Consider the following 23,960-nt stretch of genomic DNA (forward strand, 5'->3'; position numbering starts at 1 on the left):
GATTTTTGTTGTTGTTGTTGTTGTTATTGTTTTCCGAAACAGGGTGTCTCTGTGTAGCCTTGGCTGTCCTGGACTCACTTTGTAGACCAGGCTGGCCTCGAACTCACAGAGATCCACCTGCCTCTGCCTCCCGAGTGCTCTGGTTAAAGGTGTGCACCACCGCTGCTCAGCTACATGAAGGAATTTGATGAGAGAAAAAAAAAGTCCCTGTCTACTGGAGTTACTATTGAAGAGTCAATAGTTTCTTAGCTGGGCCTCTTACGGCTATATAGAATTACGTAGGTTAGGAAGACATCTCAGATTGGCTTCTGGCATGAAGGCAGCTTGAAAGTAAGTGTGTGAGTACAAATGAGGGAGCAGAATGTAAAGCAATGTCCGTCCTGGGGAGTGAAGGGCCGCACGTTTCATCTGTGTAGCTTTCCTTTAGCCCCCACATAGTCCTGTGCGTCCTCTGACTTGAGGCAGATGAAGATTTCAAGGACACTGAATTTGTGTTCCCAGGACGGCAAAGTTTGCTTGCCCTGAATTAGAGTTCTCAGGAGAATTAGTGTACAATTAGAGAGTATTAAAGAGGCACTGGCACTAACGTAGCTCCAACCTACATTCCCCAAATACTTCTTGTTTAGTTAAAACATTGTCTAGAGGTTGGAGAGATGGTTCAGTAAAGAACACTTAGTCTAAAAAAAAAAAAAAAAAAAGAAGAAGAAGAAGACTTATTCTTTGAGAAGCATCAGGTTTGATTCCCATCACCCATATTGGGCAGGTTACAATCACCTGTAACTCTACTCGAGGAAATATCTTGAGTCTTCTGATCTTTGACCTCTAAAGGACATTTGCTCTTATTGCTGGTGTACACACACACAACTAAAAAACAAAAATAAAGCCTTAAAAAAGCATTGTCAGGGCTGGAGAGATGGTATAACTAAAAAAACAATAAAAATAAAGCCTTAAAAAAGCATTGTCAGGGCTGGAGAGATGGTTCAGTCATTAAGAACACTGTCTGCCAGCTGGGCTTGGTGGCGCACGCCTTTAATCCCAGCGCCTGGGAGGCAGAGGCAGGCGGATTGCTGTGAGTTCGAGGCTAGCCTGGTCTACAAAATGAGTCCAGGACAGCCAAGGTTACACAGAGAAACCCTGTCTCGAAAAACCAAAAAACCAAACAAAACAAAACACAATACTGTCTGCTCTTCCAGAGGTTCTGAGTTCAAGTCCCAGCAACCACATGGTGACTCACAACCATCTGTAATGTGATCTGATATCCTCTTCTGGCCTGTAGGTGGACATGTAGATAAAGCACTCAGATACATAAAATAAATAAATAAATCTTTAAAGAAAAGGGGGGGGGGGTCCTGTAATCCCAGTCTTGGGAGGCAGTGGCTGGCAGATTTCTGTTAGTTCAAGGCCAGCCTGGGCTACAAGTAGAGTCCAGGACAGCCAGGGCTATTACACAGAAAAACTATTGTCTCGAAAAACCAAAAAAAAAAAAAAAAAAAAAAAGGCATTGTCACAGTCAGCACACGCCTTTAATCTTAGTACTTGGGAGGCAGACGCAGAGGTATCTCTGAGTTAGAGGCTAGCCTGTCTACAGAGAAAGTTTCAGGGCAGCCAGGGCTACACAGAGAAACTGTGCCTCAAAACAAACAAAAGCATTGTCTAATTTCTCTTGTTTAACAAGCATCTTTTTTTTTTTGGTTTTTTTTTGGTTTTTTGAGACAGGGTCTTTCTGTGTAGCCTTGGCCATCCTGGACTCACTTTGTAGACCAGGCTGGCCTCGAACTCACAGCGATTCATCTGCCTCTGCCTCCCGAGTGCTGGGATTAAAGTCATGTGCCACCATGCCTGGCCCAAACTGCCCTTTTCTAAAAAGGGGAGAAGAAAACTTTATGATGGACAGCTGTATATGTGTGTCTTGTGGTTGTTGTTGGTTGGTTTTTCGAGGTGAGGTTTCTCTGATGGACAGCTTTTTAAGTCATTACTTAAGATTTAGGGTTTAAGCTGGCCATGGTGGTGCACACCTTTAATCCCAGTCGGGAGGCAGAGGCAGGTCGATCACTGTGAGTTCGAGGCCAGCCTGGTCTACAAAGTGAGTCCAGGACAGCCAAGGCTACACAGAGAAACCCTTAGGTTTTGGAGATCAATGAGGAATTTTTTAAGTCTATGATAAAACTTTTAAGGACAAGACATCCTGAGCTCACTGTGCCAAAATGAGGGATACAGAGGTACAGTTAAAGAGAGGGGCGAGGGGCCTGGAGTTTGAAACTTCTGTCTGAGGGAAACTGCTGAGGTGTAGACTTGGAGGGTAAAACAAACTACCCTTGAGACTTGATATTTGCTGCTTCTGATTTTGTCCACCATGGGCATATTTCATGTTCTTTAAAACTGTTCTTGATAACCGAAGTTCTTCGCTGTATATCTTTAATTAAAACAGATAAATGAGGCCTAGATGGATGAGCTTCCCCTGAGTTTTCATAGTGACCCAGTGGACAGTGGGAATGTAATATCGTAGTGCTGTCTGTTGACATCGCTGCTGTGCTAGTACCTGCTGGGACAGCTCACACTGTAGTCTAGGGTGGCTTAGAACTCCTTCTGTGGCTGGCCTCAGAGTCAAGGCCATTCTTCCCCCTCCGGCTCAAGGGCTAGGATTACAGATGTGATCCACCACACCTGCCTCTGCCGGGAATCATTAAAACTTCCAAGGTGTTTCATTAGATTAAAAACAGGAATGGTTTTGTTTGTTTTTCAGTTTTTTGTTTTCTTTCCTTTCCGTTTTTTCGAGACATGGTTTCTCTTGTAGTCCTGGCTGTCCTGGACTCACTTTGTAGACCAGGCTGGCCTCGAACTCACAGTGTTCCACCTGCCTCTGCTTCCCAAGTACTGGGATTGAAGGTGTACGCCACCACTCTTGCCTAAGGTATGATTTTTATTATGGTGGCTCAGCTGTTTTTTAATGGAGTTTTAAAATTTTATTATTGCATTTATTTATGTGTGGGGAATACATGCATGCTGTGTGCTTGTGTGGGGTTTAAAAGACAACTGGCAGGAATTGGGGTCTTTACACTCTTTGGGCTCCAGGGGTCTTAGGTGGCCCATCACTTGGCAGCAAGCACCTTTACCCCCTGAGGCTCAGTTTTTTAAATGAACATTTTGTTTATAATTAAAAATTTTGCATTTTATTTTCTGAATTGCTGTTCACACAGAGCTTGGAGGACTCCTGAAGTATGTACGACCTTTCTTGAATTCCATCAGTAAAGCTAAAGCAGCTCGTCTGGTCCGATCGCTTCTTGATCTGTTTCTTGATATGGAAGCAGCTACAGGGCAGGAGGTAAGTTATATTGATGACAGGAAGCAGATAATACGGAGAAAAGCGTGTTTCGTGAAAGATGCCTACTTTGCTGTGGTTCTGTGTGGAAGGGACAGCTCAGGACTTATCATGTCAGTTTCTCTTTGTTACAGGGCATTTGATACTTTGAGTCTGTTCCATGCTTTGCTTTGTAAGTGGAGATTGTCAGTGGTCCCTGGAACCCTCATTACGTCAGGGTCACACACTGATTCTTGTCTTTGAGGTATTGTATTGCCACACCTTTGTGATGTTTTCTGTGTCTGTGGTACCTTTCATCTTGTGTCACAAAGTTTCTTACGAGCACCAGTTAAGCCTTGTGGCATCCTTTCTTGTCATGTTTTGTATGGCTTACGTGCCTTTGTTAAGGGATGAGCATCCATCTGTTGTGTTTTATGTGTTGGGAAGTGACTGATGTTTCTGTACATGTTACTTACAACTTTAAACTGGACTTTGAGCTGTTCAAAAGAGATCTTCTGTGGAACCAGTATTTACTGAGTACTTATAGTTGTAGTAGAGCCAGTTGAAGAAAGGAACAGCAATACTCTGAGGACTGCATTTTAGACAGAAAGCAGGTAATATATGATATATGATAATATAGAAAGTCAGGGGATGGGATTACCATTTGGCTATGTGTCTGACTGCTGTGTCTTAGGTGGGCATGCAGATAAAAATAAAAGTCCACAGTAGTATATTGGACTGCGTGAGGGATTTCAGAAACCCAAGACACATGGATCCTACTTTGGAATTACATCTTCTAGTTTGGGTTTTGTTTTATTTTTTTGAGACAGGGTTTCTCTGTGTAACCTTAGCTGTCCTGGACTCACTTTGTAGACCAGACTGGCCTCGAACTCAGAGAGATCTGCCTGCGGCTGCCTCCCAAGTGCTGGGATTAAAGGTGTGCGCCACTGTGCCCGACACAGAAATATATCTTATTAAGTCTGTTTTCTTGCTATGATGCTGCTGCTTTTTTAATTTTTAGACTAGCTTATTTTATGTGTATTACTGTTTTCCCTGCTTGCGTGCGTGCATGTGCGTGTATACCATGTGTGTCTGGTGCCGTTGGAGGCCAGAAGAAGGCACTGGATCCCTGCAGCTAGTGTTGTGGATGGTGGTAAACCACCGCGTTGAGTGCTGAGAACTGAACCCAGACTCTGCAAGAACAAAGTGCTCCTAACCTCTGAGCCATCTCTCTGGCCCCACTCGGGTGATCTTCAAAGCCAGGCTGTAAGCTTCATTTGCAGAGCAGTCTTCAAATTTACTTGTTTCCTTCTGGTTTATGATAGTAGGTCAAAAGTAGATAATATTTAGATACGTGCCTTTGAATCAGAGTATTATAGTTATTTTGGTCAGTTAAGAAAACATTTTTTAGAAATGTTATCAATCTTATTAAGCCCCCCTCCCCTCTCTCTTTCTTTCTTACTTCTTTTTCTCAACTGGACTCATTTGTGTAGACCAGGCTGCCTTTACCTCCCTGAGTGATGGGATTAAAGGCATGCACTGTTATGCCTGTCCTAACTTGTTTTTTAAATTGTGCTTTGTATTTATGAATTCATCTTTTGTCTGAAAGTAGAACTCCTTAAAATAGGCTGGCCAGTGAATGTCGCCTTCTGACTAGTAAATGCTACTTTGAACTTTTTAGGTTAAAAATCATTTTGGCTGTTTCTTTGCTCAGTGAAGTCTTAGATTTGTTTCTCCCGCTATCAGAGCTGACTGGGTAGAAGAACTGCATCTGTTCTTCTTTTTCAGTTTTTGTGAGACAGTCTTACTCTTTAGTCTTGTCTGGCCTGGAACTCACTGTGCAGACCACCACATTGGCCTGGGATTCAGAGAGATCTGCCTCTGCCCCCCTGCCCCCCTGCCCATCTGCCCCCCTGTCCCTCTGCCCCTCTGCCCCTCTGCCCCTCTGCCCCCTGCCCCTCTGCCCCCTGCCTCTCTGCCCCCTGCCACTCTGCCCCCCTGCCCCCCTGCCCCTCTGCTCCTCTGCCCCCCTGCCCCTCTGCCCCTCTGCCCCCTGCCCCCCTGTCCCTCTGCCCCCCTGCCACTCTGCCCCTCTGCCCCTCTGCCCCCCTGCCCCCCTGCCCCTCTGTGCCTCTGCCCCCCTGCCCCTCTGTGCCTCTGTCCCTCTGCCCCTCTGAGGCTCTGCCCCTCTGTCCCCCTGCCCCTCTGCCCCTTTGCCCCTCTGTCCCCCTGCCCGTCTGCCCCTCTGTCCCCCTGCTCCTCTGCCCCTCTGCCTCTGTCCCTCTGCCCTTCTCTGCCCCCCTGCCCCTCTGCGCCTCTTGCCCCTCTGTCCCCCTGCCCCCTGCCCCTCTGCGCCTCTGCCCCTCTGCCCCCCGCCCCCCTGCCCCTCTGCGCCTCTGCCTCGATTAAAGGAGTACTCCACCATGACTTTTATCTTTAGTCCTTCGTGGAAGTGTCCTCAGCTCATAACTTGATCAGTGGGATTTACTGCTGGCCTTTGCCATATATAGCTCCATGTCTGAGTAGGCACTCTTTACTGTGTCTGTACACTGCACATGTTCATTTTCATCAACTAGAGTAAAGGAAAGTGCTCGGGCATGTTGTAGAAAATGAATTAATTAGTTAAGTAATTAATTTGTCCTCTTTTAGAGATGTCTCGCTGTGTAGTCCTAGCTGGCCTGGACTTTGCTGTATACACCTGCCTGGCCTCAAGCCCATAGAGATCCTCCTGCATCTGCTGTCCAAGTGCTAGGAGTACACGTGTACCCCATGCTTGGCTCGTTTGTCCTTATGAGCCAGGGTCTCATAGCCCAGGCTGGACTGGAACTTGAAATCCTCTTGTTATAGCCTTCCAAGTGCTGGGATTACAGGCATGGACACCATGCTTAGCTGCGGTTTGTCCTTTTCATAGATGTGTAAGTTCATTGTTTAGTAAAGACATCCGTGACAATTAGCAATTTAACTTTTATCAAAAAATACTCTTAATCCAGTTATTGAAATTTATTTGTTAGTTTTGTGGGTTATACCTTATTTGCTATTAAAATCCCACTGTGTGTGGATGAGAGTGTGTGCACCCATGTTCTGTGATGCATATATGGGGGTCAGAGGACAGCTTGCTGGATTATATCTGGCTACCATAACTTTTGATTAGTTTTCTTTTTTTCCCCCAAGACGTGGTTTCTTTGTGTGGCCCTGGCTGTCTTGGAACTTGGAGGTCTGTCTGCCTCTGCCTCCTGCGTGCTAGTATTAAAGATGTGGGTCACTACTGCCTGGTTTTATATTAGTTTTCTTTTGTTTTTTGTTTTTGTTTTTTTGAGACATGGTTTCTCTGTGTATCCTTGGCTGTCCTGGACTCGCTTTGTAGACCAGGCTGGCCTCAAACTCACAGAGATCCACCTGTCTCTGCCTCCCAAGTGCTGGGATTAAAGGCGTGCGCCGCCATGTCTGGCTGCCCAAGTAGCATTCTGACATTTTTGTATCTCTTCTGCCTCTGCTTGAGCCCTCAGTGGCTCTCCTCTCCACTGTGCGCTCTAGGTCATTCGTGGTTTCCTAGAATGCAGCGTGCTGCAGCTCCTTGACCCCCCTCCTGCATGCTGCTTGTGCTTGTTTTGCTGGGAGAATTCATCTGCTCTGCCTGCTGTGCACTTTCCCTTCTGCAGTCCCATCTCAAATTTACTTTCTTATTAACCTTGGTGTGATTATAACTTTTTCAGTGACCCACATTATATTTTGTGCATGCTGTATTTCTGATTATTTTACCTTATATGGCAATTATGCATTTGCCTTATAACTCAATTGCTGCCTTATCATTTTTAATATAGTCTCAGTCAGGGGAATTACTCTATCGTTGTGGCAACTCAAGACTTTTCCTCACTCATTTCCAGTGTGCTTCTCATTCTATGGCTGCTCACAATTCTTTAAAAAGATTTCTTTTATTTGCATAAGTGTCTTGTTTGCATGTATGTATGTATGTATGCCATGTGTGTCCAGTCCCTGAAAAAGTCAGCTGAGAATGTTGGATCTCCCGGGACTGGAATTATAGCCATGTGGTTCCTGAGAACCAAACCCAGGTCTTCTGTGAGCTGCTGGTGCTGTTAACAGCTGAGCTGACTTTCTAGTCCCTAGAGTAGTTTGTCTTAAAGGAATTACATAATTAGTACTTGAAGAAGTATACAACAAGGCCTCAGGTGCTCAGAAAATACTTCCTTGAATTGAGATCTAAGTTTTTGGGTTTTTTTTGTTGTTGTTGTTGTTGTTACTTTGTTTTTTTGAGACAGGGGTTCTCTGTGTATTGTTTGGTGTCCTGCAACTCGCTCTGTAGACCAGGCTGGCCTTGAAGAACGCAAAGATCTACCTGCCTCTGCCTCCCAAGGGCTGGGATTAAAGGCGCGGCACCACCATTCCTGGCTGGTTTTTTTTGTTTTTGTTTTTGTTTATAAACTCTTTATTTATTGGTGTTATATGTATGGATGTTTTATGTATGTGTGTGTGTCTGTACAGTGTCCTCAGGTCCGAAGAGATTGTTACATCCCTAGGGACTGGAGCTAGAGAGTTGTGAGCCCCATGTGGGTTCTGAATGGTGAACCTGGGACCTCTATAAGAGCAGCCAGTGCTCTGAACTGGTAAGCCATCTCTTTAGCACTAGGGAGTTTATTTAAAGGATAGATGACCATATCTCACTTTAACTTGTCTAAGTGACTCAAAAGTTTTTGTTGTGGGGAGATTGATGGTGTTTATTCTTGGTTCTTTAAGATTCTCTGAGTAATGTGAAAATGTAGAGGAAGAAGGCATAGACGATTCATGCTGTAGTACTGAGGCCTTAGGCAAAGAGGACGTTTAAGAATATTGTTAAGAGAGCTAGACTTGTGCTAAAGAGCTTTCTACCAATAATATAAGGAGGAGGAGCTGACAAGATGGCTACTGGGTACAGGGGCTTGCTGCCAAGCCTGGTGACCTGAGTTTGACCCTGTAGCATAAGCAGTGCTCCAGAAAGTTTGCTTATTTCGTTGCCTATTTCCTTTCCTTTCCTTTTTTTTAATTGTTTGTTTGTTTTTCGAGATAGGGTTTCTCTGTGTCACCTTAGCTGCCTTGGACTCACTTTGTAGACCAGGCTGGCCTGGAACTCACAGCCATCCACATGCCTCTGCCTCCCAAGTGCTGGGATTAAAGGCATGTGCCACCACGCCAGGCGCCTACTTTCTGATAAGGAATCTTTTTATTTTATTATTTATTTTATGTATGAGTGCTCTGTCTGCATATACACCTACATGCTAGATGGTTGTGAGCCACTGTGTGGTTGCTGGGACTTGAACTCAGGACCTCTGGGAGAGCAAGTAGTGCAAGTAGTGCTCTTAACCTCTAAGCCATCTCTCCAGCACCCCTGATAAGCAAACTTTTTTGTTTGTTTGTTTTGTTTGTTAGTTTTTGTTTGTTTGAGACAGGGTTTCTCTGTGTAGCCTTGGCTGTCCTGGACTTGCTTTATAGACCAGGCTGGCCTCGAACTCACAGCAATCCGCCTGCCTCTGACTCCCGAGTGCTGGGACTAAAGGCGTGCGCCACTACCACCTGGCCCTGATAAGCAATCTTAATGCAAAAGTTTACTACTAGAAGTGATAGAAATGTGCAGTATTGCTTGTGCACTATGTCAAAGCTAGAATGTTGTGGGTATTGGAAGGGGTGCTGTGCTGTCTCACATAGAATGCTATATTTTGTTATTTTGTACGTCTTACTACTGTTTGGGTAGCAGACAGAACTGGGAGTTAAGAGCTTTTTAAATATGTTAGGCCAATTCTGCTCTCTTCGCCTTTAATATAAACTAAGTTTACTGTGTGTTTTCCTATATATTTTTTTTTTTCCTCCTTTTTGGAGACAGGGTTTCTCTCGACTTGCTTTGTAGATCAGGCTGGCCTCAAACTCAAAGTGAAGCGATCCGCCTGCCTCTACCTCCCAAGTGCTAGGATTAAAGGTGTGCGCCATCACGCCTGGGTAGAATAAGACTTTTTTTGTGCTTGGAACTTCATCTCTTTTTACTAGCATAGTCTCATAGTCACCTTTACTATTTTCAACTATTTAGGGAGAGAGTTGTGCTTTTAAATGTGTTTGAAAAAATGAAGCTGGCCGTGGTGGCACACACCTTTAATCCCAGCACTTGGGAGGCAGAGGCAGACAGATCGCTGTGAGTTCTAGGCCAGCCTGGTCTACAAAGTGAGTCCAGGACAGCCAGAGCTATTATACAGAGAAACCCTGTCTCAAAAAACCAAAACCAAACCAAACCAAAACAAAACAAAAAAACCCAAGCAAACAAATAAGAAACAAACAAAAAACCAAAAAACTTTCAGTGAACTAACTGGTCATGGCGGTACACGCCTTTAATCCCAGCACTTGGGAGGCAGAGGCAGGCAGATCTTTGAGTTTGAGGCCAGCCTGGTCTACAGAGTGAATCTGGGACAGCTACGGCTACATAGAGAAACCCTGTCTCAAAATACCCCCTCCCCCAAAAGACCCTTCAGTGTCATAAAAGTATACATATATTGAGGAATTTTGAATATTTACTAGGAAGGTAGAAGAGGAAACTTTTCCCGAAGAACACTTTTTTAGAAAGTTACTTGTTTTTATGAGAATTGATGCTCTGCCTGCATGCTTGTGTGAGGGCCGCATATATATCCTCAGGGTCTGGAGTTAGGGACATTGTGAGCCACCATGCGGGTGCTGGCAATTGAACTGCAGTTCTCTGGAAGAGCAGCAGGTGCTCTTAACTGCTGAGCCCTCTCTTGCATCTCTTCAGCCCTTTTCGTTTTTTGAGACGGGGTCTCTACATATCCCTAGCTGTCATAGAACTCACTATGTAGACTAGGCTGGCTGGCTTGGAACTTATAGGGATTTGCCTGCTTCTTTTTCCCAAATGCTAGAACTAAAGATGTGCACCACCATGCTGGACAAGAGTGTTTTTTGTTTGTTTGTTTGTTTGTTTTTTTAAAGACAGGGTTTCTCTGTAGCCTTGGCTATCCTGGACTCACTTTGTAGACTAGGCTGGCCTTGAATTCACATCGATCTGCTTGCCTCTTCCTCCTGAGTGCTGGCATTAAAGGTGTGCGCCACCAGAGTATATAATTTTTTTCTTTCCTTTGGTTTTTCGAGACAAGATTTCTCTATGTAGCCGTGGCTGTCCTGGACTTGCTGTGTCGACCAGGCTGGCCTTGAACTTACAAAGACTCGCCTGTGTCTGCCTCCTGAGTGCTAGGATTTAAGGTGTGCGCCACCCTTCCTGGGAGAATATAATTTTTTAAAGCCAAATTGATTCTTAATTACAGTATAACCTTACCTATTAAGATACTGTGGGCCAGTATACTACAGATGCTCAATAGAGCAACATGGGGAATCTGAAAAGGAGGGAGTTAGAGCTTTTCTGCTTCCAGTGTGTGGTTAGTTGGAAGAAGATGAGGGCATCATGTTACATGTATGTGTCTCTTGCAGGTGGAGCTATGTTTAGAATGCATCGAATGGGCCAAATCAGAGAAAAGAACTTTCTTACGCCAAGCATTGGAGGTAGGTGCCCACCTTAGCATTGGCTTCTGATCTGTAGCGTTATATAAGCTGTGAGCTCGGCAGAGCGTCACCCTCTCACCTGCAGATTATTGACAGGGCTCCCAGCTATGGGAGTGTCCCTGGTAGAAGTTTGCTTTGCTGTATTTGTAAAGCAGCACCATCTTACTCCACAGCTCAGGGTGGCTTCAGACCTTTGGTAAACTTCTTGCTTCCATCTTGTAAATTCTGGGTTTATTGATGTGAGCTACTTTGCCTGGTGGCTTTTTAAAAACTTATTTCGACTTCTTCTTGAGGTTTTGAGGCACTTTTGCTGTTTGAGTATAGACAATAAGCAGCCATATGGTATCGTTAACAGTCATTTGGCCATAGGAAGAAATAGCAATGAAGCCTGGTTCACTTGTTTTACTGAACTTGATGTTATCATCAGAACACGCACACAATAGTAACTGTTCTGTGACTGTCAATCTTGGATTTCTTGCTATGGCTTTCCCCCTTGTTTTCTTTAATCAATGCCTTTTCTCTTTCCTAGGCAAGGCTGGTGTCTTTGTATTTTGATACCAAGAGGTACCAGGAAGCATTGCATTTGGGTAAGTAAACTGATAGAAATAAAAATTAGACATCTAAGTTAGCTAGTGAGTGTATTCCAGACTTGGTTACTTGGGTTGTTTTGTTTAGTTTGGCTTGTTTTTTTGAGACAAGGTTTTTCTGTGGAAGGAGAGCCTTGGATGTCCTGGATTCACTTTGTAGATCAGGCTGGCCTCGGACTGGCAGAGATATGCCTTGCTTTTCTTCCTGCCCCACTGTGCCTAGCTCAAACTTGGTCATTTTTTAAAAGTGATTTATTTATTTTTAATCTTATGTGCATTGGTGTTTTGCCTGTATGTGTGTTTGTGTGAGAGTGTCGGATTCCCTGGAACTGGAGTTACGGATAGTTGCAAACTGCTATGTGGGTGCTGGGAAATTGAACCCAGGTCCTCTGGAAGAGCAGCTAGAGCTCTTAACTGCTGAGCCATCTCTCCAGCCCCAAACTTGGTTATTCTTATTGATTGTTAATAATCATATTTTACTTGTGTATAAGAAGCATTTCATGCTGGGCGTGGTGGTGCACGCCTTTAATAGTAGTACTGAGGAGACAGAGGCAGGAGGATCTCTGAGTTTGAGGCCAGACTGGTCTACAAAGTAAGTGCAGGACATCAGGACTACAAGAGAAATCCTGTCTCAAAAAACTAAAAAGAAAAAAGCATTTCAGGTAGTTTACATTTATAAAATTCATCATGGTAAAATTCTGTTTCAGAGTTCTAAAAAATCGGAGTGGAAGTGTGACTCAGTGCTAGTGTTTACCCAGCAGCACTGGGGCAGAGCTCTGGGAAGATAGTGAGCTTGGTCTCAATTTTACAAAACAAGACATCAGTCTTTGGTTTTTGTGTGTTTTTTAGATTTATTTATTTATTATTATAGTCTTCTGAAGAGGGCACCAGATCTCATTATAGATTGTTAGAGCCACCATATGGTTGCTGGGAATTGAACTCAGGTCGTCTGGAAGAGCAGGTGGTGCTCTTAACCTCTGAGCCATCTCTCCAGCCCCACACATCAGTTTTAAGCTTTAAATGTAGAGTAGTAAAAGCCATTTCATTGAAATAATAGCTGAAAATTTTTTAGTTTATTTTATATACATGTAATATCTTATTAAATTTCAGATTTAATTTTTTTTTTTGTTTGTTTGTTTTTTCGAGACAGGGTTTCTCTGTGTAGCCTTGGCCATCCTGGACTCACTTTGTAGACCAGGCTGGCCTCGAACTCACAGCGATCCGCCTGCCTCTGCCTCCCGAGTGCTGGGATTAAAGGCGTGCGCCACCACGCTCGGCCAGATTTAATTTTTTTAAGTTACAAATATTTTATAGGCGACTATATTGTCTATAAGAACATTTTTACATATGTGCATACTCATGGAAGTCAGAAATGTTGGATTCCTTAAGCTGGAGTTAGAGTAGTTGTGAGCTGTCTGATGTTGCTGGGAACTGGACTCAGGTCTTCTGGAAGAACATTCCATATTCTTTTTTTTTTTGAAGATTTATTTATTTTATTTATTGCATATGAGTGCTTTATCTGCAGAAGAGAGTATCAGATTACATTATAGATGGTTGTGAGCCACCATGTGGTTGCTGGGAATTGAACTCAGGACCTCTGGAAGAGCAGGCAGCGCTCTTAACCACTGAGCCATCTCTCCAGCCCACATTCCATATTCTTAACTGCTGAGTCATCTCCGCATCTCCCTATATTACTATTGGTAATGCACTTCACATCTATTACTTAAGATTTACTTAGGGGGTGAGGAGGGAGAATGCATGCACACACAGCACAGCACAGTGTGCACGTGGAGGTCAGAGGACACTTTTGGGGAGTTGGTTCTCTCCTTCCTGCTTGGGGGATCCTGGATTGAACTCAGGTGACAGGCCATCTTGTCCCTTAAAGTCGCTTTTACAATTTGAAAACTTGAATGAGGCATACCTAACGGAGACCTTAGCAGGCAGGAAGATCAGTTCAAGGACATCTTTGATTATAGCTAGTTTAAAGCCACATTGTATGAAACTCTGTCAAAAAAATCCACAAGTAGCGCTGGCCTCAGTTGATAAAATGCTTGCTGAGCACACACAAGGATCTGAGTTCGGTTACCAGAACTCAACTGCAGTTCCATTGTTGAAAGGCAGAGACAGAAGAATCCCTGAGGCTTACTGGCCAGTCGGCCTGTCCTAACCTATGAGCCAGCCCCAAGTCTCATTGAAAGATCCTGTCTCAAGAAACAAGGTGTGAGGCTAGAGAGAGTGCTGGGTTAAGAGCACTGTCTGTTCTTCCAAAGGTCCTGAGTTCAATTCCCAGCAACCACATGGTAGCTCATAGCCATCTATAAGAGATCTGATGCCTTCTTCTGGCCTGCAGGTGTCCATATGTACTCATATACATTAAATAAATTTTTAAAAAAAGAAAAAGAGGCAGGGCATGGTGGCACAGGCCTTTAATCCCAGCACTCAGGAGGCAGAAGCAGGTGGATCACTGTGAGTTCAAGGCCAGCCTGGTCTACAGAGTGAGTCTAGGACAGCCAGGGCTACACAGAGAGGCCCTGTCTCAAAAAACCCAAAAAAGAAAGAAAGAAGACAAGGTGCACAGCCCCAGAGGAATACCTGAAATTAGTGGTGGCAACTTGTATAACTGAGTGAATATTCTAAAGCAAACAAACAAGCCACTGAGTTACCGAACTTTTATAAGGTGAAGTTGGTGTCCGGGAAGTTAGCTCAGTCTATAAAATGCTTGCCATGCAAACTTGAGGACCTGAGTTTTATCCCCAACACGCATGTAAAAAGCCAGGTGTGGCGACACACACTTCCAGTTCTGATGGTGGAGAGGGAGGGACAGGGTCCACAGGAGGAAGAGAACTGACTTCCACACAAAAGGTGGAGAAAGTGAGTGCTAATATTTTTGGAAGCTGAGTGTTTCTTTGTAATGTTTTTATTAGCATATATTGATTTTATATATATATGGAGTTTCATTATAATATTTTCGTAGAGGTACATAATGTATGTTAGTCATACTTACCTCCACCTGTCTACACAGTGAGTCTAGTACAGCCAAGGCTACCCAGAGAAGCCATGTCTCGAAAAACCAAAAAACAAAGAAACGAGATGGCAAACAAAATCTTGATATGGCTCATTAGGCCTGTGTGTTTTTTGTTTGTTTGTTTGGTTGGTTGGTTTTTCCAGACAGGGTTTCTCTGTGTAGCCTTGGCTGTCCTGGACTCACTCTGTAGACCAGGCTGGCCTCGAACTCACAGCGATCCGCCTGCCTCTGCCTCTCGAGTGCTGGAATTAAAGGTGTGCACCACCACGACTGGCTTGCCTGTGTTTAATTTTAGAAACTGTCTGTTTTCTAGAATTTGGTAGCATATGCCATGCCTGTAAAGTCAAAACGTTGATTTGTCCATAAACTTCAGGAGGACACGTAATTTGTCATTAAGCATGATTATACATGCCTTCTACCAACACTTCAGAAGAGCTAGGGACACATTATTTTGTTGATTTATCTTCCTTCTGGGGTTTTTTTTTTTTCTTTTTTTTTTTTTTTTTTTTTTGTGAGACCAGGTTTCTCTCTGTAGCCCTGACTATCATGGAACTCACTCTGTAGACAAGGCTGGCCTCAAACTCACAGAGATCTACCTGCCTCTGCCTCCTTAAGTGCTGGGACTAAACGTGCACACCACCACACCGTGGCTTTTCTTTTTTCTTTTTCTTTTTTTTTTTTTTAAGATTTATTTATTTATTATATATACAATGTTCTGTCTGCATGTGTGCCCACCCGCCAGAAGAGGGCACCAGATCTCATCATGGTAGTTGTGAGCCACCATGTGGTTGCTGGGAACTGAACTCAGGATCTCTGGAAGAACAGACAGTGCTCTTAACATCTGAGCCATCTTTTCAGCCCCCAACCTGGCTATTTTGTTTGATTACTTTTTTTTTTTTTTTTTTTTGGTTTTTCGAGACAGGGTTTCTCTGTGTAGCCTTGGCCATCCTGGACTCACTTTGTAGACCAGGCTGGCCTCGAACTCACAGCGATCCGCCTGCCTCTGCCTCCCGAGTGCTGGGATTAAAGGCATGCGCCACCACGCCCGGCTTTGTTGATTACTTTTAATTTTGGTTTTTTGAGACAGGGTTTCTCTGTGTAGCCTTGGTTTTCCTGGACTCGCTTTGTAGACCAGGCTGGCCTCGAACTCACAGTGATCCACCTGCCTTTGCCTTCCCGAATGCTGGGATTACAGGCATGCGCCACCACTCCCAGCTAAACCTTTCTTTCTTTACATTAAAAAAAAAAATTATGTATATGAGTTTGTGTGCCTGGTGCCCAAAGAGTCCAGAAAAGGACATTGGATCCCCTGGAACTGGAGCTACAGATGATTGTGATCCACTATATGGGCCCTGGAAATTGAACCAGGTCATCCCCTGAACCATCCCTCCAGCCCAAACAAACCTTTCTTTGGAGGTAGTGGGGAGGAGGCTGGGTGTGGCAGCTCACACCTTTAGGCCAGTTTGGTCTGCTTAGTAAGTTCCTATCTTAAAGGAGTGGGGGGAGTGGTATGAAAGCTAACAAACAGGTGTATGTATATTTTACTTTTTCAGGTTCTCAACTGCTGCGGGAGTTGAAAAAGATGGATGATAAAGCCCTTTTGGTGGAAGTACAGCTTTTAGAAAGCAAAACGTACCATGCTCTGAGTAATCTGCCGAAAGCCCGAGCTGCCTTAACCTCTGCTCGAACCACAGCAAATGCCATCTACTGCCCCCCTAAATTGCAGGCCACCCTGGACATGCAGTCAGGTAACAGGCAAAGCATTGCATAGAATGTACTTCTAGTCATACTTTAAGGTGGGAGGAATAGGAGGCAGGTGGGCTGAAGCTGGGAAACAGTTGTTGGATTTGGCTTAATCTTCCTCAAAGCAAACCAGTTAGAAGGCTGCTTTAGACTGCTTTTTTCCTGTTACTTGCCTAAATAATTAAGAACACAGTTACTAGTGCTCGGCTAGAAAGCTGGCTGTCAGAGCCGTACTTTAGAAGTCTCACTTAATTTACCTCTTAGTCACTTACTAAGAATGGCAGCGTTTTTCTTCCAGACTGGCCTAACATACGTGTGCTAATCAAATCTATTAGTCTCTTGGAGACTTTTGGAAGCTTATAGGATTTTTTGAAAGGGCCTCATATCAGGGCTATTGGAAGATAATTTTAATTTCAGATGTTCTTTTCCTCTTGTAAAGATTTATATATTCATTATTTATACAGTGTGCTGCCTGCATATATGCATGCAGGTCAGAAGAGGGCACCAGATCCCACCATAGACTGCTATGAGCCACCATGTAGGTGCCTGGAAATTGAACTCTTGAACTCTGGATGAGCAGTCAGTGCTCCCAACCTCTGAGCCATCTCTCCAGCCCCTATTTTTTATTTTTTAAATAAAGATAATGTCCTACATAATCTGTGCTGGCTTTGAACTTGGAATTCTCCTTTTTCAGGCTCCAGAGTGCTGGGGTACCTGGCCTGCTTTTCTTTTTGAGCCCAACCAGACTTATTTGAGTGACTTTTTCTGTCCTATAATATACTGCGGGAATTCTGATGATCATTTAGCTTGACAGTTTCAGCAGTTCATTGTGTCTCCAGCCCTAGTTTGTTATGTCTGAGGGGGTTTTCCTTGAGAGGTGTAGATTTTCCTATATGCCTCTTTAATTAACTATTAGAAGGATTTGACTCCTCTCTCAAGGTGGGAGACTTTAAGTGAGGTAAAGATACCACACCGGGTGTTTACAGCCTCTGTGCGTTGTGTCCCAGTTGCTAAAGGTGCGTTAAGGCATGCTGCTAAAACCATGACTTTCTGGGGTCAGGTTTTACTCTCATCTGCTAAGTACTTTTTATATCGTGATAAGAAGAGTGTAGGGAAGCACTGTGGTAAACAGGTAGGTGGGGCTGAGGTCCTTAAAGAGATACAAGGTATAGGGCGAGGTGCTTCTCAACCTGGAAGCTCCTAACTTCCATGTCCTTTCCACGTGAAAGCATAGAGTGGATGTAGTCATTTCAACCAACATTAAGCGCAGCTGGAACAGCCTGGTATTAGTCTAAAGGAATACTGGTTAGCTGTGTTGTGCAGCTATTTATGGAATTGGATTATATGAGACTGACTGGCTGACCGACTTATTTATTTATTTATGACAGGGTTTTTCTGTGTAACAGCCTTGCCTGTCCTGGACTTGGTTTGTAGACCAGGCTGGCCTCAAACTCACAGTGATCCGCCTGCCTCTGCCTCCCCAGTGCTGGGATTAAAGGTGTGTGTCACCACGCCCAGTTTATGAGATTTATTGTACCCTGATTGCATATAGGCAAACTCACATCCATAAGTGAAATGAAGGTAATAACATGTTGGAGGAAGTATTACCAGTCAGGAATAGCTGCTTCAGTATGAAAGCCCTACACACCTTTCCTCCCAGCATTTGAAGGCTAATGCTGACGTAGGAGGATCTCTGTGAGTTGGAGGCCAGCCTGGTCTGCACAGTGAACTCCAGTACAGCCAGAGTTACCTAGTGAGACCCTGTCTTGAAAAATTAAACAAAGAAGCTGGGCATGGTGGCACACGCCTTTAATCCCAGCACTCAGGAGTTAGAGGCAGGTAGATCGCTTGCTGTGAGTTCGAGCCCAGCCTGGTCTACAAAGTGAGTCTTGGACAGCCAAGGCTACACAGAGAAACCCTGTCTTGAAAAACCAAAAGAAACAAACAACAACAACAAAACCCCAAAAAAACAAAAACAAAATCCAGAAAAGGCTATGTTCCTGATTTTTATTTTTAATTTTGTTGCTTTGTTTTTGAGATACAGTCTCATGAAACCTAGAATGGCCTTAAAATCAATTCATAGGGGCTGGAGAGATGGCTCAGAGGTTAAGAGCACTGGCTGCTCTTCCAGAGGTCCTGAGTTCAATTCCCAGCACCCACATGGTGGCTTACACCCACCTGTACTGGGATCTGACGCCCTGTGCGTGTAGATAGAGGGCTCATACATGTACACGCATGCATCTTTAAAAACATTGATTTGTGGTTGAGGATGATAATGAACTTGTGATCTTCCTGTTTCCACCCACAAGTGCTATGTTACAGAGGTTTGACACCATGTGTCGTTTATTCGTTGCTGGGGCTTGAGTGCCTGTGTGTGCTGGTCAGGCACTTCTAACTGAAGTGGCCCCTGCCCAGAGGTGCTGTTACTAGTTGAGCTCATGCACGAGGTCTGGGTGGGTGTGGGTCAGCTCACCGAGAGCCGTGATGCCAAGGAGGCTAAACTCTGTCCCAGTGGTGTAGGACCAGGTGGTAGGAAGCACAGGGGAGAGGGTAACTGCTGTTTGTTTGTTTTGGTATCCTTTTGAGTTAGTTCTCTAACTCCTTTGGGAATTTAAAAAAGTGGGTGCTGAGGCCAGAGACCTGAGGCTCTCATGTCAGCTCTTAGGAGCTGGCTGTGACTTAGGCTGTTCCTTTGCTTACACCTGAGCTCCTTAGTAGCTTGATGCTGTTCGGCTTGAGCTAAGGGTTTTTACAGCTCTTTTATGGTTCTACTATTTTATATGGTTCTTTCTTCTTTCTTTTCGCTGACCAGGTATTATTCATGCAGCAGAGGAGAAGGACTGGAAAACAGCTTACTCATATTTCTATGAGGCATTTGAAGGCTATGACTCCATTGATAGTCCCAAGGCCATCACATCTCTGAAATACATGTTGCTATGCAAAATCATGCTCAACACGTAAGTGTGCATTAACTAGAGATGTAGGACTCCAGTCTGTTCAGCCAAGTCCGTACCACAGCAGGAAGGGCGTCTGTCCACTTACAGATGCAGCTCTATTTAGCTGTGCGCTGTGAGGCTGCCTGATACAGAATGTGGTGCTTCATAGTCTCTTAGACTTGGGGAAACAGATTTTAGAAGTTACTTAATTGGGAAATTCAGGAAATACCTGTTAGGTCAGTGTTAGCCAACTGGCTGCTCCTCAGAATGAGGAACATGGAGCCAAGTAAGTATTTGAAAAGTAGACTCTAAAAGGCATGATAGTTAAGTGGTGCTAGGGTCTGAACCTAGAGCCTTGTACATGCTAGGTAAACACCTAACTTAGGTCATGATTTTAAAATTTTTATAATTTTTAATTTTTACTTATTACTATCCATCTATCTGTCTGTCTATCTGTTTATTTATTTATTTGGGTTAGATACAGGGGACACAGGATCTCATGTTGTCCAGGTTGGCCTTAACTTATTTTTTTTTAAGAATTATTTATTATGTATACTGTGTTCTACCTGCATGTGTGCCTGCAGGCCAGAAGAGGGTACCCGATCTCATTATAGATGGCTGTGAGCCACCATGTGGTTGCTGGGAATTGAATTCAGGACCTCTGGAAGAGCAGTCAGTGCTCTTACCACTGAGCCATCTCTCTAGTCCTTTTTCTTGGTTTTTTGAGACATGGTTTCTCTGTGAAGCCTTGGTTGTCTTGGAACTACTCTGTAGACCAGGCTGGCCTCGAACTCATAAGAGATCTGCCTGCGGGCTGGAGAGATGGCTCAGAGGTTAAGAGTACTGACTGCTCTTCCAAAGGTCATGAGTTCAATTCCCAGCAACCACATGTTGGCTCATAACCATCTATAACAATATCTGTGTACATAATAAATAAATAAATCTTTAAAAAAAAATCTGCCTGCTTCTGCCTCCAGAGTGCTGGGATTAAAGGTGTGTGCTACCACTGTTCTGCTGCCCTTAATTTTTTGAAAATACATATTTTTGAAATTTATTTTTATATGTGTTTCTCTGAATCTGTCTGTGCACCACTTGCATGCTTAGTGTCCAGAGGCCAGAAGAAGACGTCAGATTCCTTGGAACTGGAGTTACAGATATCTGTGAGCATCCATGTGGGTGCTGGGAGTTGAACTCGGGTCCTTTGCAAGAACAACAGGCACTATTAACCTCTGACCCATCTCTTTAGTCCTGGTCTTAACTTTTTATGTAGACAAGGATGATGTTGAGGGCACATTTCTGCCATCCTAGTTTTGGGATTATAGGCATGAGTTATAAGTGCGGGGAAACAAACCCAGGACTCCATGTATATCAGGCAGAAACACTCCCCAACCCCAGGATTGCATGTTAAGACCTATTATGCAGAGATTTGACTTATCATGCTGTCCGTTGACTATTGGGGTGGGACGGGTGTTCAGTTGGACCTTTCTTTCCTTCCTTCTTTTCTCTTCTCTTCTTTTCTTTTCTTTCTGATAGGATCTCACTATGTAGATCAGGCTGGCCTTGAACTCATAGAGATCCACTTGCCTCTGCCTCCCTAAAGGCACGGGTTACCATGCTCAGCTGTGCTCCTTTTAATTTTGGGAGGTGTTTGCTTTTTATTGCTAGCCTTAACCTTGAACAAGAGTGAAGAAAACCTCAACTTCTGCAGTGTTGGGACATATGGGTTTAGTTGATTTTTCTCTGTAGATGTGTCTTCACAATGAAATTCTGGCAAATAGTTCACCTAAACCTATGATTAGAATTGTAATGTTCTGGAGCAGTTGACCAAGTATTTATTTATTATTTATGTTCATTTTTATTCTTACTCTTAATATTTATTTATTTATTTATTTATTTATTTATTTATTTATTTATTCATTTATTTATTTATCTATCTTGTAGCCCAGAAGATGTCCAGGCTTTGGTGAGCGGAAAGCTTGCACTTCGGTATGCAGGGAGGCAGGTAGGGAATATTGTGACTACAGCTCTACTCTGAGTACAACCAGCTTTATTGTCAGATTCATGATGCTTGAAGGGGCCATGGTGTCCATCCTACCTCCCCGCCCTTCATGTTCTTCCCTTAAGCTCATTCATTGGGTTTTCTTTACTGTTAAGTTTTTGGCCTAGAAAGTCAGTGTTGGGCACTGTTAAAGACATAGGTAATTTGAGGGACTTAAAGAAATATATTGTAGCATTTGCTGTTAGATTATAATTTATCTTTGGCCAAATCTTCCTGTTGTGGGCCTGGCTTACAAATATAACCTGTGAAGGGGCTGGAGAGGTGGCTCAGAGGTTAAGAGCACTGGCTGTTTTTCCAAAGGTTCTGAATTCAATTCCCAGCAACCACATGGTGGCTCACAACCATCTATAATGAGATCTGGTGCCCTCTTCTGCCCTGCAGGTGTACAAGCAGGCAGAACACTGTATTCATAATAAATAAATAAATCTTTAAAAAAATGAAAAAACAAAATAAATATAACCTGTGAAGAACCTTACATCCTGAGTTAGAAACCTGCTCAGATATGCTTCATAAGTGCTTGTGGGGAGGTCAGGTTACTTGGTGGAAGAACTAGCTTTTGGTGTGGTGGCGCATGCCTTTAATCCCAGCACTTGGGAGGCAGAGGGGGATATCTCTGAGAGTTCAAGGCCAGCCTGGTCTACAAAGTCCAGGACAGCCAAGATAACACAGAGAAACCCTGTCTTGAAAAACAACAACAACAAAACAAAAACAAAACCTAGCTTTTGATACCTACCCTTTCTTAGATTATTCTCTCTCCCTTCACACTGAATTTGGGTATACTTTAAAAAGAGGCCTTCGGGGGTTGGTCAGCTTTTTTGTAATTGAGTAGGTGTGGACGACTTTTTAGAGTACATAGTTGTAACGATGATGTGTCAGGGGTTTTGTCCTGTCCTCTCTTTGTCTTTGACTGTCACAGTTAAAAAAAAGCAGCCATTCTGAATTTCAAGTACAGTTGTCTCTAAACAGTGAACAGATTAGCTAGCTCCCTGAATCTCTGGAGTACTGTCAGCAAAAGCTGGCTTCCTCTTTTTCTGTAAGTGGTCCTAATTTGCTTTTCCTTCCGAAAGTTTTAAGTCAGATTATAGTTTTGATTTTGGGAATACTAATTTTTACTGTAGAGAGCTCATATGGAGTTGAAGCTGGATTTGATGGCACACACCTTTAATCCCAGTATTAAGGGGCCAGACAGATAAGATTCTCTGTTAGTTCTAGGCCAGCCAGGGCCATACAGTAAGACCCTGCCTTGAAACAAAGCAAAGCAAAACAAAACAAAACAACCCCCCCCAAAAACAACAACAACAACAACAAATACCAAAGAGAGTTACAGAGTTGGGATGGGATCTCCATGTGTCTGGAGAGGAGAGCAGCTGACAATGGTGGGTGTGGACTGTGAACTTTTGTCTTTTGGCTTGGGTTCCAGAGTGTCCTCATTATGACATTTATTCTGTCTGTAGGGCAGATGCTGGAGACACACTATGCTCCTGTCAGCCTTGTGCCATTTAGTCTGCCACATAGACTCACATCCTTATTTGTGAGGCTGACACACAGGAGCTCCCTCTGTTACTTTGTGCCTCAATGACAGCTTTCAAAAGAAGCCAGGCTGATCTGGAGAGATGGGTGCTGAGTGGAGACTTGCTAGCTTAGCAGGTATCTTTTTATAACCAAGTTAGAAGTTTGTCCTGGGTGTTGTACATTCAGTTTTGGCACACTGTAGGGTTTTAATATTCACATGTGCTATGTGGACTAGTAATATCTGAATCCCAGTGCAGACTTCAGTTGATCACTGTGTTAAACCAGAGCTAGCAGAGTGAGCCTCGAGAAAGCCCAGGGGTTATCAGCTGTGAGGGTGGATGTCGAGATAAAGAGTCTTGGAGTAAGGAGAAAAGTCACAGTTTTCTCATTATTTTCTCTAGAGGATCCGTGTCCGGGTCTATCCTTTTGGGAAGCTTCTATTTAAGTCACTTCCCATTTCAAGGGGACACTGGTTGGCATACAATGATAGTCAGTATTTCTGCCTTTTCTTCCCAAGCCCCTTAAAAAGAGTGGTGGTGAGGGTAGGTTATTGTTTTATAAGACCTTAAGTATATGTGAACATGGAGAATAGACCACATTTATGAATTTAAAAAATTTTTTTTTTAAATTCTCAGACAGAAGCATTGAAATGTGTGGCCCAAGCCAGCAAGAACAGATCACTGGCAGATTTTGAAAAGGTAAGCATGACATTGAATTGATGGGGCGTGGGCCTAGAAGAGGGCTATTGAAGGACTTTAAAAAATGGTTGGATTTGGGCAGTGGTGTTACTCCAGCACTTGGGAGGCAGAGGCAGGCAGCTCTGTGAGTTCAAAGCCGTCCTGGTCTACAGAGGGAGTTTCAGGACAGCCAAGGCTACACAGAGAAACCTTGCCTTTAAAAATCCAGACAAACAACAGTTAAAATAAGGATGCTGAAGTGTAGCTCTTGACAGTTGATAGCTTCTGGCAGGGCTGTGGGCTAGAGACGACTCAGTTTTCTTTAAGGGGCTGCTCACTGGGAGTTTGACCATGCCCCAGTGAGTACATGGACAGTGCAAACTGGACTTGTGTTTTGGGGTTTCGTTTGTTTTCCTTTCTTTTTTTATGGGGTGGGGTGGTCACAAACACTAGAGAAGGCTGGGGAGTGTGATTGCTGTGCATTATGTGAAATTCCCAAATAATCAATAAAAGTATCATGTTGGAAAAGAAAAAAAGAAAAAAAAAGAACCAGCCAGACCCAGCAATCAGTGGTGGTG

The 23,960-nt window shown here is 43.8% G+C and overlaps 1 protein-coding gene across 1 annotated transcript in view; it reads left to right on the plus strand.

Annotated features, from left to right (window-relative positions):
* The window catches only part of Psmd11 (proteasome 26S subunit, non-ATPase 11), a 34,369-nt gene that overhangs the window by 8,253 nt on the left and 2,156 nt on the right, over positions 1-23,960 (plus strand). The window contains exons 3-9 of the mRNA XM_051158108.1: positions 3,198-3,322; positions 10,772-10,843; positions 11,373-11,430; positions 16,009-16,203; positions 19,011-19,155; positions 21,076-21,136; positions 23,341-23,403. Of these exons, the coding sequence (XP_051014065.1) occupies positions 3,198-3,322; positions 10,772-10,843; positions 11,373-11,430; positions 16,009-16,203; positions 19,011-19,155; positions 21,076-21,136; positions 23,341-23,403 (719 nt within the window). The remainder of the gene's footprint in view (positions 1-3,197; positions 3,323-10,771; positions 10,844-11,372; positions 11,431-16,008; positions 16,204-19,010; positions 19,156-21,075; positions 21,137-23,340; positions 23,404-23,960) is intronic.

The sequence above is a fragment of the Acomys russatus genome, chromosome 16 (genome assembly GCF_903995435.1).
Source record: "Acomys russatus chromosome 16, mAcoRus1.1, whole genome shotgun sequence".
Lineage (NCBI taxonomy): Eukaryota > Metazoa > Chordata > Mammalia > Rodentia > Muridae > Acomys > Acomys russatus.